The 16,950-nt window shown below is 37.1% G+C and overlaps 1 protein-coding gene across 3 annotated transcripts; it reads right to left on the bottom strand.

The window, feature by feature from the left end:
• Nucleotides 1-4,161: 4,161 nt before the first annotated feature.
• Nucleotides 4,162-10,735, bottom strand: LOC108096896. Of its 3 annotated transcripts, none has more exons than XM_017198841.2 (6): nt 9,904-10,735; nt 7,632-7,767; nt 7,157-7,301; nt 6,276-6,575; nt 5,855-5,969; nt 4,162-5,800 (listed from the first exon to the last, which is right to left on the bottom strand). In XM_017198841.2, the coding sequence occupies exons 2-6, from the start codon at nt 7,681-7,683 to the stop codon at nt 5,657-5,659; spliced, it is 756 nt and encodes a 251-aa protein (XP_017054330.1). In that variant the 5' UTR covers nt 7,684-7,767; nt 9,904-10,735; the 3' UTR covers nt 4,162-5,656. The 3 variants fall into 3 exon arrangements, with proteins under 3 accessions (XP_017054330.1, XP_017054332.1, XP_017054331.1); XM_017198843.2 differs by lacking the exon at nt 9,904-10,735 and adding an exon at nt 9,105-9,373; XM_017198842.2 differs by lacking the exon at nt 9,904-10,735 and adding an exon at nt 7,866-7,941.
• Between the last annotated feature and the right edge of the window lie 6,215 nt (nt 10,736-16,950).

The following is a 16,950-nucleotide window of genomic DNA, read 5'->3' on the forward strand; positions in this document are numbered from 1 at the left end:
GCGTCAAGCATTGCGTATACGCCATGTGGAATATGAGCATATTCGCTATGTGGCAGAAGAGCAGCGAACTTAGACCCCTTTTCTGAATTATGCTAATCCGGCTCGCTTAATATGCCTTAATTGCACTTTTTCAACAATTTTTATAGAGTGCTGGCATGCCTCAAATGTTTCACAGAAAAAGCTAGAAGAGACCAGCCTTTGTGGCTTTCGGAATGCAAAAGACGGGGTGATTTTAAAATAATTTAATAACTTTTAGGCCAGCTTTTGCTCTGTCTGTTCGGTTTTGAGGAGAGATTGAGGGGGCTTGGGGGGTATGAAAGGGGTCGACGGGGCGGAAAACATTTTGCCTGGCAAGGCAAGGCCTAAAATACGCTTGAATTATTCAAAGCATGTAACTGATGAAGCAGAAACGAGACGAGAACCAAAAACTAGAACTCCAATTTCAATGTTTGAGTATTTTTGAGTGCTACGTGTTATAGATATGTGATATGTGTATGCTGGCAGGCTGGCAGAAGTTGCCACAAGTGCACTTTATAGACAGGGAGAAAATAAGAAAATATTGTGAATATATGATTGAATTTTTAATTACAGAAATTGGTGTTAACATCCTAGGGATTTTGTTTAAATGGTAACTAGTAAACATTGGATTATTTGGATAAGGTAACTAAAAAAAGAGAATATATACACAGCTGTTCGAAATTCGAATATATAATTTTACTTGTAGTAAATGATACAATAAAACATAAATATAAATATTAATCCAAATCTAGTTATGCATGCCATATTTCCGATTCCTTTTTTAATATTTCAGTTTTCTCTGTGTGGTTTTGTGTGTGCGTGCGAGTGCATTGCCTATTATGCTACCAAATGAAAGTGGTAATAAATTGGACAAGATGTTGCCATAAACCACACCACGACAAGCCACAGGCTTAGCTGGACAGGCCCATCCACCATCGACCATCGGCCATCGGACATTGGCCATGGCCATGCAGCCCGGAATTGCAAATGCAACGCATGCTGCCGCTGCCTCTGCCTCTGCCGCTGTGAGTTGCAACTTGCAACAGTAGCAGTAGCAACCAACATGATTATCATGTACGAAATGCATTCGAGAGCCGAGCCAGCTGGCCAACAGCTGACATAGCTGGCCGGCATTCAACAGCCCACCTGGTGGAGAGCTCCTCGGCAACCACCTATCAACCACAAGCGCATTTATGGCCATCAGGATTTCCTCTCCGGAAAGAGTGGGCTGTGTGGGTTCCGGGCTTTTCCGGGGGATTCCGGGGGTTTTGGTGTTCCGGGTTGCCCATTTAATCTCTCCAAGTGACTTGCAATTGAAATAGAAACGAAAATAACTCATAGTGAATATGATGTGGAAGCAACAAAACGTGGTTGCTTCCAAATGCATCGAGTGCTCAAAGAGGACTCCGATTTGCAGACAAAGCTCAAGAGCTCGGTCTCAGCCATCAAATATTCTTAGTAGCTTGGCAATTTGGTCGAAAACAGCAGTACGTACTTGGCTGCAAGTTCAACTGTTAATGCGCTCAACTGGAGTTTCATCGCAGCCATTTTAATTGTTTCATTGGCCATTTATGTGATTTCAGTTTAGGTCAATGGGGTACAATAAACATGTGATTGGAGTGGGTTCGTTTGTTTGTTTGAATTTTGATTCATTTTAATTAAGCTGATTTTATTAACCTTGTTGCTGAGCTTTTGAACAATGTGATTGTGATGCATTAACTTGATTAAAATATGTTCTTAAACAAAGAAAGGTTTGTTATTATGCATTTTCAATTATTTTTTTTATCAATAAATAGGTGTTCCGATTATTCTTTTTGTGATTGGTTATTTTAATAAATTATTCTCACATGGTTTTAATTTTTATGCAGTAATTGCATTTATTAATTGATTACATTTAATTTTTGTTTTTATTTTAAGCTTATCCCATTGTATTACTTTTTTGTAGTTTAATAAACAATAAATGACAGAAAACCTCTTTTTTTTAAAACAATAACTTTCTCTTCCAGCAAATAATATATTTTACTAATTTATTTTACAGATAACATTATTTTAATTATTTGTTATCGAGCACTTTAGTTTACACAAATCCTTGTGTTTTTCTTCCGCTTTGATTAATTGTAAACTGCGAATTTAATACTCATCCGCAACGTTGGCCCAGGAAAAGCTTTTGTGGGTAATTCGCTATGTGTTTTGTGATACTTGCTGGTGTTGCAGTTGTTTAATATTTGTATTTCTCGACTATCTCAGCGGGCAAAACAATCAAGCTGGGACAAAGTTGTTGAAAACTTTTCATTCCCGCTCTGTTGTTGTTTGGCATGCGATAGGATTTTTATGTAAAACATAATTGCAGATTAGTCGCAGCGGAAATGTGCAAATAAAAGCAAAAGCGATGCAACAACAGCAGCAACAAGAAAAACCCAACAGCAAAAAAAATCAAAAATGTAATCGTTCTGTTGCCGCTTAAAGAGGATTAAACATGAGTGAAAGAGCTGCTGGGATTCCCAAAGGGGGGATGAGGGGGGTAAATGAATGAAAGCTGGATAAAGGGAGCAGGATGAAGGGGGAAACAGGACGAGAGGAGAATGGAAGGGCCACTCAACACTTCCTGTATGACTGCCAGCTGCAAACTGGCTGTCAATTTGTTTGCCATCCTGCCATTCCGACTGCTTCCCAAAGATATTTTCAATTAATTAAAAAAAAAGAAGGAAAAAATAAACTGTACGAAAGCAATCAAATGGCCAAACGGCTTTTACCGCAAAAAGGAAAAACGCTTTGGAATCGTTTGCTCAAGATACAAAATATGACTTCGAATTAATACGAAGTGCGCCGCTCGATGGCAATGCATTTTGCCTATTTGCACAACAAATGAAGCTGAAAATGGAGCCTCCAATCTCCCCCTGTCCACTCTAAATGGAAGCGTAAATATTTGAGCTGCAATCGAGATACGAGATACCTGGGACCCAGCTCAGTCACTCGCTTTCCCCCTTAACTCAGTTATTGATTGGTTAAGCATTCGGACCAGAGTCCAAAAATGCCTCACATCGTCTCTTATAAAATGCAATTCGGAGATGTGATTGCACAAGATGCCAATAAATTTTTATTGACAAAAATAAAAACGAATGGAAGACAGCAAAGGGAGGAACTTTAAAGTTGCCAAGCAAATAATCCATTGCAAAATTACATTTGAAATATTTCTGAGGGGGATATTTTAATTCTCGATTTTCATATTGCCTAAAGAAATTTGTACGAAAAATTGATAGAAAAGCTGAGCAACTCAGTAGTTTTACCAATAATAAAGCTCAAGTTTAATAAAAAATATCTTTTAATTTTAAAATACATATTGCTATTATTATTAACCTATTTAATCGGTACCATAAAACTGCTTGTATGAGATTAAGATATTTGGTTTTGATACTATAAAGTAATTGGATTCTTAAAATAAGTCAGATTCCTTAATTTGAGTATAACATTTTTCAACCAATTATTAAAGTATATATTTATCAAATTCTTTAAATCAATACTGGTTATCTGGTATTTATTTGTGATAACTAATTAAACCCGTTTAACCTGTTCACCACTCACATTTCATTGTCAAATCCCGAGGAAATCAATCGCTGGCCGTGATTGCGAGTGTCAGACGCAAATTCAGCCGCTGGCCAAATGCGATAACTGTAATAATTGCACCCAACTGCAGTTGCTTTTAACCCCCATGCCCCCACAGCCCCACATGTGTCCTTGAGCCATGTGCCGACCATATAAATTAGCTGCCAGGCAAGAAGTCAACCGAACCGTCGACGCTGCCGCCGCTAGTCTAATGAACGCACCACATAAACATAAATTATGGCCAGCGCCAGTGTAGCAGGTCGCCACCTCCCCTCCGCAAACCCCCCTCCCCCTCCCCCCTCTCTATCCCCCCTCACCATTGTGGGCAGCCCCTCTGTTAACCTCTTCGCGGAACCCCTTCGCTTAACCCAACCCTTCTGAAAACGGCGACCAGAGTTGGCATATTTGCGCAGCATACTTTTGGGCGCCGGACGGGGAGCGTTGCATACTTTTTGGCTGCGCTCGGTTTTATCCTGCAGTAAAAAGCATTTTTGGCACGGCACTCGTTCGCTTTCCATACTCTTACAAAGTGCGGTAGGTTATCTATTTAATCACATTTGATAAATCAAAAAGGTTCTATCAATAAATAATAACAATATAAAATAGTTGTAAGGTTAAGGATAAGGAAAACTTGTTTAATAGTTAACGTTACAAACAAATCAATGTAATAATTTGTATGGTTTTAATAAGGTCAACCTTCAAAAATAAAGATTTAAATTATAGGGTTTAATATAAAGAAATAATGAATACTTTTTTTAGAGGTCTACGTTTTGAATTTTGAAGATCACAAAACCTGGTTTTAAAATTAAATTATATCCACTCACTCTAAAAAAAAACTTTTATTCAGCAAATTGAAAGGTAATCCAAGTTTCGGCCTTAACTTTTATTCCCTCCCTTCTTCTTCTTTTTCTCTTTTATTTCACCGCTTTTCTCACACTTTTTTAGCGTTAATTTATTTTCTTGTTTTTTTATTGTTTTTTCCTTGCATATGCATGTGTGTGTTTTACTTAAAATAAATGTTACTCTTTAATCATAATATATATTCACAGTTTTTTGTAAGTAGGTGTGTGTGTGTGATTTAAGTTAAACTAATATTTATTTTTATGCATATTTCCGAATTAGAATATTTTTTAAAGGTATTTACAGTGTTTGAAATAAATATACGCTATCCACTAAATAAGTTTATAAATAATTTATAAAATCCTCATTCATAGAAATGCACTTTCGTTTTGTGTAAAGTTATTGCCGATATGTGAGCAAATCCACGGGGGAGTATTTCTTGTGCGCTTAAAGGTGTTATTTTTTCTGTGATTGAAACTGAAATTGACTTTAGCATATTCACTGGGTTGCAAGTAGGCGATTCTGATAGATATTGACTGGCTTTGAATCTCATATATCTATTCTACGCATCATTATCGAATAGAAACACCTACAAACATCCAGTTTAGAATACTTTTGGAATTGCCTAGTGATACAGAAAAAAAAAAAACAAGAGTTTGGTGGGGGGCGCCTTTTCTAACTTCAGCTAACAACGAGTGTGAAACTTAGGGGTATTTTCTAAAATATGCCTACACTTAAAGCCTGGACAACTTCAACAAACTCAACGAAACTCTAGTATTGCACGACGATTGGAAAGTAAGGCCAACAACAACTAACCTGCCTGCCACACTCAACACTGATTCTAACTATCTAGCCTATATCCATTATATATAGTAACATACATATCCGTATATATATACGATCTTAGCTATGTCTGACTCTGCTCTCCGATCCCCTATAATAACTTTATGCATACTGGTATACATAACATACTTAACACGTACTTTACTTTATAGCTTACTCCTTTATCGATCATCTTGGGGATTTTCGTGGCCTAAATTGACTGCCAAATGTATGCAACAGCGTGTGGAATTCTTTCGGTGTGATTGGGGGAAACCTTAACTATTTTTCCGTCTCTTCTCCTCCTTTGCAGCGCATAATTCCGTGTTTGGTAAGACTGGTTCTAGATATTTGCACTTAGCTGCGGTTCTGCCATCTATCTGTTCACTCTGCTGACCAAAAGGGCGAGCAATGTCCCTGTTAATAGAAGGCCAAAACTGCTGCGATCCACGCGATTCGAACTGTTGCCCTCGCCATCTCGACAGATTCCCGGATTTCGAGTGAAGTTCCCGCAGTATATCTGGCAAATAATTTCATTAAAACAAGTTTTAAAGCGTTTGTTTTTTAGGTTTACCTGTGTCAAGCTGTGGAAATTTTTGTCGTACAATTTGCGTGTGAACTTCGACGCTTCATAGCCGCAAATTTTTCGCGCAGCAGTTTCCGAGCAATCCGCGAACTCATTCATGGAGCTAAAATAAATAATAAAAAATATTAGGTAGGGAAAAATTTGAGAACATAAATAAAAAGTAAAGGTTAAATGCCAGCTGCAGTCGCTATAAAAAACTAAAATATCATGTTTAAATGCCTATAAAAAATATAAGTAAAAAAGCAATAAGTTACAGTTATTCTAATGCAAAAATGCCTATACATTATTCATTCCACATTTATTAGCAAACCAAAATTAAAAAATCAACTTAAAAATAGTTAAGAACTGTAGTTCGAAAATTAAAGCATTCAATCGGAATAATTATTAATGCACATTGTTTTCTACTCACCAGCAAATGGTCTTAATGTTCTCATTGAGGGTACCATTCTCAGAGTTCTCCTGATTTTGGCTCGACTTCAGGAACACCATGGTTTCCTTGTAGTGATTGTTGCACACCTCCAACTCTTTCTTGGCCATTCCCGAGCAGTAAGCATACTTGAGGAACTCCTCCTGGAACTCGCCATCGTTGCACAGATCCCTGATGAACTGATTCGTTCCGTGGTAGAGTTTGTTGAAGTGGTTCCTGTGCTGCAGATCCATGCAACGTCGGGTGTAACTTTGGATGCACCTCACTCCCTTGCGAAGCTCACTAAAAATAGGTTTAATTTTATATGTGTTTTGGGGTTTAAATTTAAAAAAAAAACGAAAACAGAATTCTAAGTATTTTAAAGTAAAGATTAGTTTTTAATTTGTGTGTATTTTTTTTATAAAGCCTAAAAGAACCAAAGAAATATTTTAAGAAAAGTCTTAAAGAGAAATTTTGAGATCCCTTAAACCAAAAAAACCTAAGAAGTTTTATTGTTGTATTTCATTAATGGATAAAATGGTTAACATGATTAATATTTTTTACTTGAAAAAAATTATTAAGTGTGTATTTTCTTATATATTTAATAAGAACAACGCCAAAGAAAACTTTTTAAGAATGCTAACATACTAATAACATATTTAATTTTCAGATTAGCTATTAAATTATTATTTATTGCAAGAAATTTTATGAAAGAATACTATAAATATCTTTTTGACATAACTTATCAAAAGATTCGTTTCGAATCCCCAAATGGTCTGCAGAAAGATACAGAACATTTGTTGGCTTTGCTCAGCAAATTGCGATTAGGATTCGGATGCACCGAGTGTAGATCGAGTGGGGGAATTTCTGGTGGAGCCACTTACTGACAAAGTTTGTCCAGGTCCTCCTTTCTGGCCGGGCCAATCGAGAAGTTCGACGTTAAATGCAGCATATCAAGTGGTTCGGCGCACTTGGTGAACTCCTCCTGGTCGCATTCCTTCGAATTTCCCAACGAGAACAGGAGCATGGCTGGAAATTCGAGACCAGTACAAAACAGAACAGTAGAGAGTGGGTGAGAGACAAATAAACAAACAAACAGAAACATTGAAATAGTGCTCCAGCTGAAAGCTAAAAGGCAATCTGAGACTCTTGGCCAGCAGCAGTAGAAGCGAGCAGCCAGCCAGCCAGTCAGTCGGTTGCAACAAAGTTGCAAATGTGCGTCAGGGGTAATAAAGTTAAACGTAAGTGAAATTGGCATTTCATAAATTTTTCGACCAACTTCTCTCCGTTTGCTTGAAGGGGAATTCCGACAGATCGGGTCAGATTTTGAATGGGATGGAACAGTGACCCAAAACTCACCTGAGAGAATCAGCAGAATCCAACTGAAGTTTCTATTCCACAATTGATGCATTTTGTCGCGTTATTTCCTTTTTCTATTGATGTTTACAAGGCAATTGTTTTCGCAAGTGCAGCTAAGTGCTTGTAACTGGTTTGTCTGAAAAATGCATCAGTGGAAAAAAAAAAAACAAAAAAATACATATAATCATGACAATTATAAAATGCAAATGCTTCTGACAAATTATAGGCTCTCACAGTTTGTATGGTTTGCCGCCCACTTTTGTATTTATTTATTTATGGCCCGATCAAGTCGCAGTAAAAACGAATCTATGCTGACAAGTAAAAGCTGCACAAAAAAAAAAAAAAAAATAGAATAAAATAAAATAGCGCAAAAATCACGACCAACCGAAACAAAAAATTGATCTAAAAATACTCAGATGTCTGCGATGAATAGAAAAGCGAAAGCAAAGCGTCAGCGAGTGTCTTGTTTTCATTTTGGGTCGGATTCTTTCTTTTTGACTCGGGGTTCCTTCTAATATTTATTTTTCAGCTGATGCTTTTATTTTTATTTTTTTTGTTTTTACGTTTTGCCAATTATCGTTGCAAACGTGGCGTGGACAGGTCAAAGTATACTTTCGGAACAATTTGTGTGGGTGTGAAGACGCTCAAACCAAAACAGTGGGACTTATTCACTTCAGGATTATTTATTATGTTAAATGTATTTTAAACTGCCTAAATATTAATAAATATCGAAAGAGAAAAACAATATTCCACGAAAAGAAAACCATTTTATGTTAATATAGTTAAATACAATATAGTGGAAAACGTTTTGAAAAAATGGAAGTGAAGCTTTGCTTGCCCTTTTGAATTTGTACATAAATTAAGAGCCCATCGATTTCAATTAACGACGTAACAAGCTGTGATATCAAGCAAAATTACTTTCTCAGTGCCTACAAATTGTATAGTTTTTGTTTTTTATAAAAGTGAATGTTATAATAGAATCTGCAAAAGCACTCTTTTTTAATACAAATGTTCGACCAACTCCATCTCTTATTTTCTCCACCTTTTTGCATGATAAGTGAGAAACACGAGGGCAAATTAATATAAAAAACTGGTACAAATTGCTGTTGCTGATTTCCATATACATTTGACGAGGCAAATTGTTTATGCTTTTGATTATGTTTTGTGGCCATTTATGTTTTCATTGCAATATGTAAATACAAATATTGGGCATTCACAGTTCTTCGACAGATGCATTAAATGCCTATAAATAAAAGATACGCAAATAAACAGAAGGCAAACACTTTTCAAAAGCCTCTCAACGATTTCTCGCATTTGTTGACGTTCAAATGATTGAAGAAAAATATGAGAGCCGATCTGAATTGGAATAGGTCAGGGTTTTCTGCCAAAAGAGAGCTATGAAAGTACATAAAGGTATTTACTAGAATTATGTAATGAAAGCAAAAATAGAGAACAATGAAATCAAATATTTACGTGTGCATAGTTTTGCACTCTTAATTAGTAAGTTGCAATTGCAATAACACTTGAGGTGCAAATAGTCCTCTTTCGATTGAAATCGCCGCCAATTTGCGACTTTTTTGTACATAGTACATTTATGCAAAAACGAAGCTTTCCCATCTATTTGCAGTGGCTTTTGAGGCCGCTCAATTCAGTTACGAAAACAAAACACTTAAAGGAGGAGCAAGAGTAAACCGCCCCGCAGAAAGAACTGTACATTTGCGATTTTACAAAAGTGATTTTAATCGAAAGACAGTGAGAAGAATCGGATGAAAAAATAATTTAAAAAAAAAAAGATCTTCATGTTTTTAAAATAAATTGATAAAAGAAATTAAAGTTGTTATTATTACAAAAGAAATTCTAAAAGAAATACAAGCTCTAAGTTTATTTAAAATTTACCAAAATAAAATACTTTTATAAACAAGATTTAGACTAAACAAAATCAGCTATCAAATCTCCTTTACACCTTTTTTCACAAATAAATTGTTTAGTAATGTTGGTATGCAATGATTAAGGCACTGATCGCAAGCAAATCTCAGCGTTATTTTTCTCTGTGCAAATTTCGCCTTGAATGTGGCAAGGGGGCGGTTCAGGGGCGTGGCTCGGGCTGCACGTGATGCAAGAATGCAGTCGGACGAGCCTCTCGGTGGCGATCTTGCGTGCGAGATCGTCGCCCTGTGCAAAATCAAGAGCCGGTTTTCTCCTTTGTTTATTTATACATTTTTTTTTTTTGGTTTGTTCGAAACTGATTTTTGGTCTTAATTTGGTTGATTACTTGGGCAGCCGCTGGAAACGCCGAGCGAGCGGCGCTTTCGAATGACAACTGCAGCGGGCGACTGGCGGCTGGCGGCTGACGAGCGGTTTGGATCGAGCGGAGCGGACTGGATCGGAGTGGAGCGGAGCGGAGGCGGTTCAAGCGCGCCGTGTTGTTGGCCGGGCGAAAGACAGAAGCGTACTAAACGCCAGAAGAAGCGGCGCCAATCGGCCAGCGAATAGCAGTTTGTCGATTCAAGCACGAATGCCAAGCGCCAAAAGCCGAAGTCTTTACCTACGAGCAACATGTTGCTGGCGGGCAGCAACATGCGACACTCGGCAGCAGCAGCAACTGCAGCAACAGACAACAGGTATTTCCCGCTGGTGGCCGAGTGCAAATGATAAGCGCACGGCCAACTTGATTGTGGCCTAATCCAAGACTCCGCTATTTGCCTTTCAATTAATTTAATAAGAAGGAAACGAGTCCGAGGGCGATAAGATTATCTATTTGTTAGAGGAAATGGTGGATATCATTCCACCCTCTTGCCAAACGAAATTTTGCCAATCATTTTTGTCGTTTTCCGAAATATTTGATTATTTATGTTTGCCAACTGCCAACAGAAGTAACACTCGGCAACAACAATCGACTTCAGGTTCAAGAGTCCTTGATTTACACGTGTGTCCTTCGCCTTTTGTTTTTCCAGCCCAACTCCATCGAGCTTTGTTTTCGATTTGTGTTTGCTATATGCCAATTTGGTGGTCTGTTTGCATATTTACTGTAAACACTGTCTAAATTAGGCGCAGATTTACATTCACCACCGTCCTTTGATTGTTTACTTTCGGGAATTCCAAATGTAGCTCCCCGAATAAAACGCAGACACAATCATAAAAAGTTGGGCATAAATAGTTGGAGCCACTATCACGGGCATTGGACACCTGTTAACTTGATTATATAACTGCAGTCGAAGACAAAGGAATGGAATACATATTGATTTGAAATGAAAGTTTCTTAGAGGCGCAATAAACAGAAAGAAAATCACAAGGCAACTGAAATGGAAATAACCCGAACCTTTAAATTCATTCAACTGAACACTGCAAAAGTCGCAATTAAAACTAAAATAAACAAATACTTGGCAAATTACAAGCTGCATGCACAAATAAATTTATTGAAAATAGTCAAATAACAAAGCCAATGTAAATACATTATGAAAAAAGCACGTATGCCTTACAATTGCGTCTATACTTCTCATTTAAACAAAATTTCTTTTAATTACTGATTTTAACCGGTGCAGTCATCAGTTTCTCTTTTCATGAAAGTGTGATGAAATTGTTTAACACTCTCCTAATTAATCAAAATTAATACGATTTGTATGACCGAAACGAGTTGTTCGATTTGATTTAAGACACTCGTATATTTAATTGCACCTAACGCGTTATCTGTAGACCAGATAGAGTCGTATTTCATTGAATTGGCCAATTCAGATCTGGAACTCATCTAAACCACTCAAAAGTGCAGATTAGATAGTGCTTAATTTCACTTCGATAGGCGATTTAATGAGGAATGTACATTTAAAAGCTCGATTTGCGGCATTTACGTTTCAATAAATAAATATAGACAGGTTTCGGAGATCTGATTAAAAATACGAATATACTGTTTATTCGAAAATTGTAATTTATTTCGCAGAGGGAATTATAGCTTAAATTTGGGACACTTATGTGATTGAAAATTCTATCAAATAAATACAGATAGATAATTAGCTTAACCATAAATGGACCTAATTGAAATCTCAAAACTCTTTTTTTTTAGAAAATATATCCAATTCCCCTTATAAATAAACATGTCAAAATTTAATTTTAAATTAGTTCAACTTTGGTTTAGATAAAGCAATTAAAATTTCCCCCAATTGGGAATTTGGCAATGCAGCAAAAAAGGTAAACAGCTTTAAATGTGGCATGCCACACATTTACTGCTGTGTGGATTGCTGTACACTTCCAGTTTCGTTTTTTCGCTCTACTTTTGCATCCATAATTATCGGAACTTAACCCTTGGCAAGTGCAACAAGCGTTTATGTGTGTGTGTGTTTGTGATGGGAGGTCATTACCACCGGCCACATGCGTTTGGGCCAAGAACCAGTTTGGGGGTGGAAGCAGGCTAAAGCTTTAAGCCATTGCTTATACGACAAACGAAAACAAAACTGAAGTTTATTTTATTTTACTTGCCTTCCATGCCTTAACTTGCCTGACCTGCCGGAGAAGTGTGCTGCTTCTAGCCCGAAAGCCCAAACAGCTAACACCAACACCCCCATATCGCACATGCACTTGCCAAAAAAAAATGTTTAGATGCCAGTTCGGCTTGCTGAATAGATAATCCTATTTGTTTTTTTTTTTTTTGTAGTCATAGCTTAGATCAATTTAATTCAGATTATCAAGAATAATAATATATACAAACATTTATCTATAATTTTTATCAAGAATAATAATATATACAAACATTTATCTATAATTTTCAAGGTCTTAAATAGATTTAATATTATTATACCAAACACTCCAGTCAGTTGCCACCTCGGTTTGCAATAATCTTATCTTGCAATAATTTATAGAAAATATATCCTTATACTTATTTTTATCTAAAGTAGTTGTACATTTTTCTTTTAATATTTTCTCTATGAAGTGAAATGTTTAACAGTTAATCTTGATTTGCAAATTTAGTTCATGTTTTTCTTTGTGCACACACACACTCACCCACACACACACACACGCATCTGGCCGTCGCGCATTAAGCACACCAGCAACAACAATAATAACCAGTGCGAGAATGGCAACAAAAACAACGGTGAAAGTGGCTTGGCCAAAAGGAGGGAGAGAGAGTTGGTAGCAAAGGGATGGCCAACAGAGGGCGGTGGGTGTGGCTCGCTTGGCTTTTGTTCCTGCCTTTGCTGCTGCATTAGTTTGTGTTTGAACTTTGCAAGTTTTTGCCATCGTTGTTGGTGTTTTCCCCTCTATTTTTGTTCTTATTGTTGTTGTTGTTGTTGCAGGGCAACTGTTGATGTTTACATTTAGCGCTTGGATTTATGAACTCCGCATGCGGGGCACGTAGCATTGGACAATTTAAAGTTTAGCACACTCACCCCACAACCGAATCCCCAACCTCCTTTATCCCCACTTACGCATTGAGTAGGCCAAAATGGGGAAAATCCAAAAGGTCAATTGTCCTTTTACGGGGGGAAGGGGGTGGGGGTTTTAGCTTAGTGGACGCAGGACAAAGGACAAACTCTTCTCGTGGCATTTATTCTCTTCTTAAGTATTTACGCTTAGTTTATTTTTATTTGTTTAACGGCAATGAGTTCACAAAAGGCCAGTCGGGAAGTTAATGGACAGTTGGACACCGCTGTTAATGCTCTGTTACCAAGTTGGGACCAAAAGAGTTTGTTCAGAGGGGATTACTTTGGATCAAGATATTGTGATAATCAAAAATTGATCTTAATTGTTAAGTATTTAATGGTTTCAAATTACATGTTTTCATAGCTTATACAATCATCATTTCTACCGAAAATTGATGTTTGGATAAAAAATAAAATTAAATGTACATATATTAAAAACTATTTCTTAATTTTAAATTCGTTTTTTTTTTAATTTTTAAAATATTATGGTCTTTTTTTTTTTGGTTTTTCATTAATAACTAACGAAATTGCTGAACTTATCCGCTTCACATGAACATGGCGCCACTGAAAAAATGAAAATCTTACATTTGAAAAGTAAAATATATGTAGAAATCTCTTAGTTCCAAAATGTGTCGCCTCTTCAAGACTTAGGCGCCACTGTGTATTTTCTGAAGTTTATTGGTTAATACATTATCATCAGATTTTGTTACTTAGTTTAACTAATTCTATTTAATTAATTAGAAGTTAGTATGAAGTTTAAGCTGCATAAGTATGAGGAAATTTATTTGAACCATATTTACTCAGTTATACTTGGGTATTTATTTTGAACTTACCGCTAAATGTTGTTTTTAATATAAAAATATTCTTTAAATAACTAATACCTATTGATTATTCAATGTAGAGTTCGGACAGATGTATCTTAAAAATTAAATGTATAAGATTATAGGATACCGGACATAAACTAATGAGTTAAATGTTTCCTCAAATTCATATGCTCAAAAAAGGAAAGGATGTCTATTCTATTCCTAATAATATACTTTGATTATTATTATTATTACATATTACATTTAATTTGAAGTCATTTAATGAACTAACAAAGCACTTAAGCTAATGGTCGTATATCGGCCGAAGTCAAAGAGATTACCGTACTAATTTTATGCACAACTTTAATTAATTGTTAGATTTCCCTGTCGTCGCCAGCAGTATCAGCAGGTTGACACTCTCAATTGACTTGTAGGTTGTTTGAGCTGATTATCAAGCTCTTTGTGGCACCCCCTCCTTCCTCCCCTGGCATCCAAACAAATTGAGGCGATTAGAACGTTAATTGCGGGGCGTAAATCTGGCCAAGTGCCGCCCCAGCCGCATCACAACATCCATCAGGCCGGGTCCAAAAACGAGGCTAGCAGCCAGCTAGCCGTTTTGGCCAGGATTTACGAGCCACATTAGAGCTGGCCACAGACTTCGGAGCAGAGTGCAGCTCGGCTTGGCCGGTTGTTTTTGGCCTGCTCATAAGCAAATTTGAGGCAACAAGTAGCCGAGCACGCCATGGTTCCAGTTTTGGCCAGGGGCCCCTTTTCTTCCCCCTCTTTCCTCCTTTTTCCCCTCTCTCCCCTAAAAAAAGTCCAAGTTGCCACTGACAATGTTTACGGCTGCGTTGACAGTTTAAATCGCTCTGTGCTCGTATATTTTGACGTTTTACAGCTCGTGTTTTCTCCTGCTGTGAGATGGTATGCGTGTGTGTGTGTGTGTATCTGTGTGTGTTGGCCGAATGGTCGGCACTTGTTAGCCAGTCCGGGAATTGTTTTTGGCCATTGCCTAGGCCCAGGCGCTAAACGTGAGAAAGAAGCTTCGGCTGCCGACGGTTTCTGGATCATTACGCGACCCGTCTATGGGTTAACAATGGGTTGAAGAGCATTCGACCATTCGGCACTTGACTTGCCCACACAAAAGATACTCCGAGAAGGGGGAGGGGGCAATGTGGAGGGGTACACACAAAGAAAATAAGTTCCAAATAATGATTAGTGACCGTTTTTTAGGGTATTAGTATGTAACATGAAAACAATATCATAGCATTTTTAGGATTTATTAAATGATAAGTTAAATTATAAATTTTGGACTCCTATATTAAAAACCTTATAAAATTAAGACAACTTTCTACTTTCAGATTTAAAATTAATTTATTCCGTACAAAACATATCTTTGGTTAAAAATTAAAGAAATATTTCTTGAGTGACATTAATTACTTACATGTACCATACTTAACTGATAGATAAAAATTACTTTCGATTTTTTTTCTCAGTGCACAAATCTTCGGTGGCCTTCTTCGGGGCTGGACCGTGATTTAATCGCCACTGCCCAGCAAGCAGCAAAAAAAAAAAATAAAACAGAAACCCCGAGAAACACTTTTCGTGAGCGGTAAAGTAGCATTGGAATATCTGTAGCAGTTCACCGTTGTCCGGCAGCCCACCAGTCGGTGGGAGGGAGAGGGAAATAGCAAGGGCGAGAGGGAGACGGAGAGAGTGAAGTGCTTGGCAAGCACTCGATCAACAAAAGGCATCACTTGGATGTCGCCTCGAGTGGATGTGGATGTGGTTGTGAAGTGCTGAAATGAACTACAAATACACACAGCACAAAGCACAATAGGGTGTAAATATTTGCATTCTCTCTCCCTCTAGCACGCCTCTCGCCATCCCCCTCTCTCTCTTTATTTGGTAAATCAAATCAAATACCTGTCAGATTAGAGTGTTCATTTTGCCTCAGGTGCTGGCGATGGAATGGCGATGGAGTGGGTCAGTCCCAGAACAGAAGGGAATGCCTTCGCATGGAGGAAAACTGGGTGAAGTGGAGGATTTGGAGGGAAAACAACAGCAGGAAGGCCAACCGGATAGTGAGAGTCAAAAAGCAGGTGGATTGGCAAAAAAACATGGCAAATGCTGATAAAGCAATTGCACTTTTACAGTAACATATTACATATAATATTAAAATATCCGTGGTATCCCCTTTCGAAATTTCCAAAAAAAATGGGTTTGATGAAAATTGACCAAAGTTGACGAATTCTAAGTCTTTTCAAATTTTAATCCGATTTTAAAGTGGCATACCTCAAAACGCCTGTAATTCAATTGCCTAACCAACTGCCTATATGTTAATGATGGGCTTGCTAAAAATCGAACAAATTTCACTACTTTTAAGTCCAGATCTTTTCTAATTTTAATCAGATCTTAAAGTTAACAATAAGTAATCCATTCAAAAGATTATTTTATTAACATAACATTACATTTTTGAAGATGTTCTTAAATCTGTTTATATAATTTGACAACACTTTACTATTTTTATTGTACAACCCACTATCCAAAAAATTTAAATTCTGTAAAAGTAAAAAAAGTGAAAGTGAAAAGGCACAAAAAGCTAACTTAAAATCCTTTAAACGTGTAACAAATGATTTAGCTACAGTTACTTACCTTGTCAGTTAAAAGACCACGAAACAATTTCGTATCTGCTGGTTACATTTTGCAATTAAATAGCTCAGTTACACCTTTTTCTTCACGCCACTTTTTGGTTCACTCCCACTCTTTGTCCGCATTTGGCTCTTATTTAATTCAACAAGATTCTCAACAAATTGTTCCATAAATAAATGCATCGTATATTTCATCATCTGCCCTGGTTCCTTTAACGACTCATTTACAATTCATCTATTAGTGCAGCCAGCAGTGAGTGCGCCCCTGTTCGTGTTCAGCTTTTCACTGAATAATTAATTTATTTTAATTTGTTCGCGAGCGCACAGCAAACATTTCAGTTATGGCATCGGCGTTTTTCCAATTATTGAATTGCTTGCCGGGAGACTCTCATATTTCCCTTCAGCTGTTAACCCGTAACCTTTTTGTTGGCCAGTTGCCAAAGAGCAAAAGAGT

Source organism: Drosophila ficusphila, unplaced genomic scaffold (assembly GCF_018152265.1).
Source record: "Drosophila ficusphila isolate 14025-0441.05 unplaced genomic scaffold, ASM1815226v1 contig_414, whole genome shotgun sequence".
Taxonomy (NCBI): domain Eukaryota; kingdom Metazoa; phylum Arthropoda; class Insecta; order Diptera; family Drosophilidae; genus Drosophila; species Drosophila ficusphila.

Bases quoted from the DNA above. Each gene is read 5' to 3' on its own strand.
- LOC108096896 (XM_017198841.2), bottom strand. From the start codon at position 7,683: ATGCATCAATTGTGGAATAGAAACTTCAGTTGGATTCTGCTGATTCTC. The intron at 5,970-6,275 runs GTGAGTAGAAAA...TATTTATTTTAG, and splicing joins AACATTAAGACCATTTGCTG to CTCCATGAATGAGTTCGCGG. The intron at 5,801-5,854 runs GTAAACCTAAAA...ATTATTTGCCAG, and splicing joins ATTTCCACAGCTTGACACAG to ATATACTGCGGGAACTTCAC.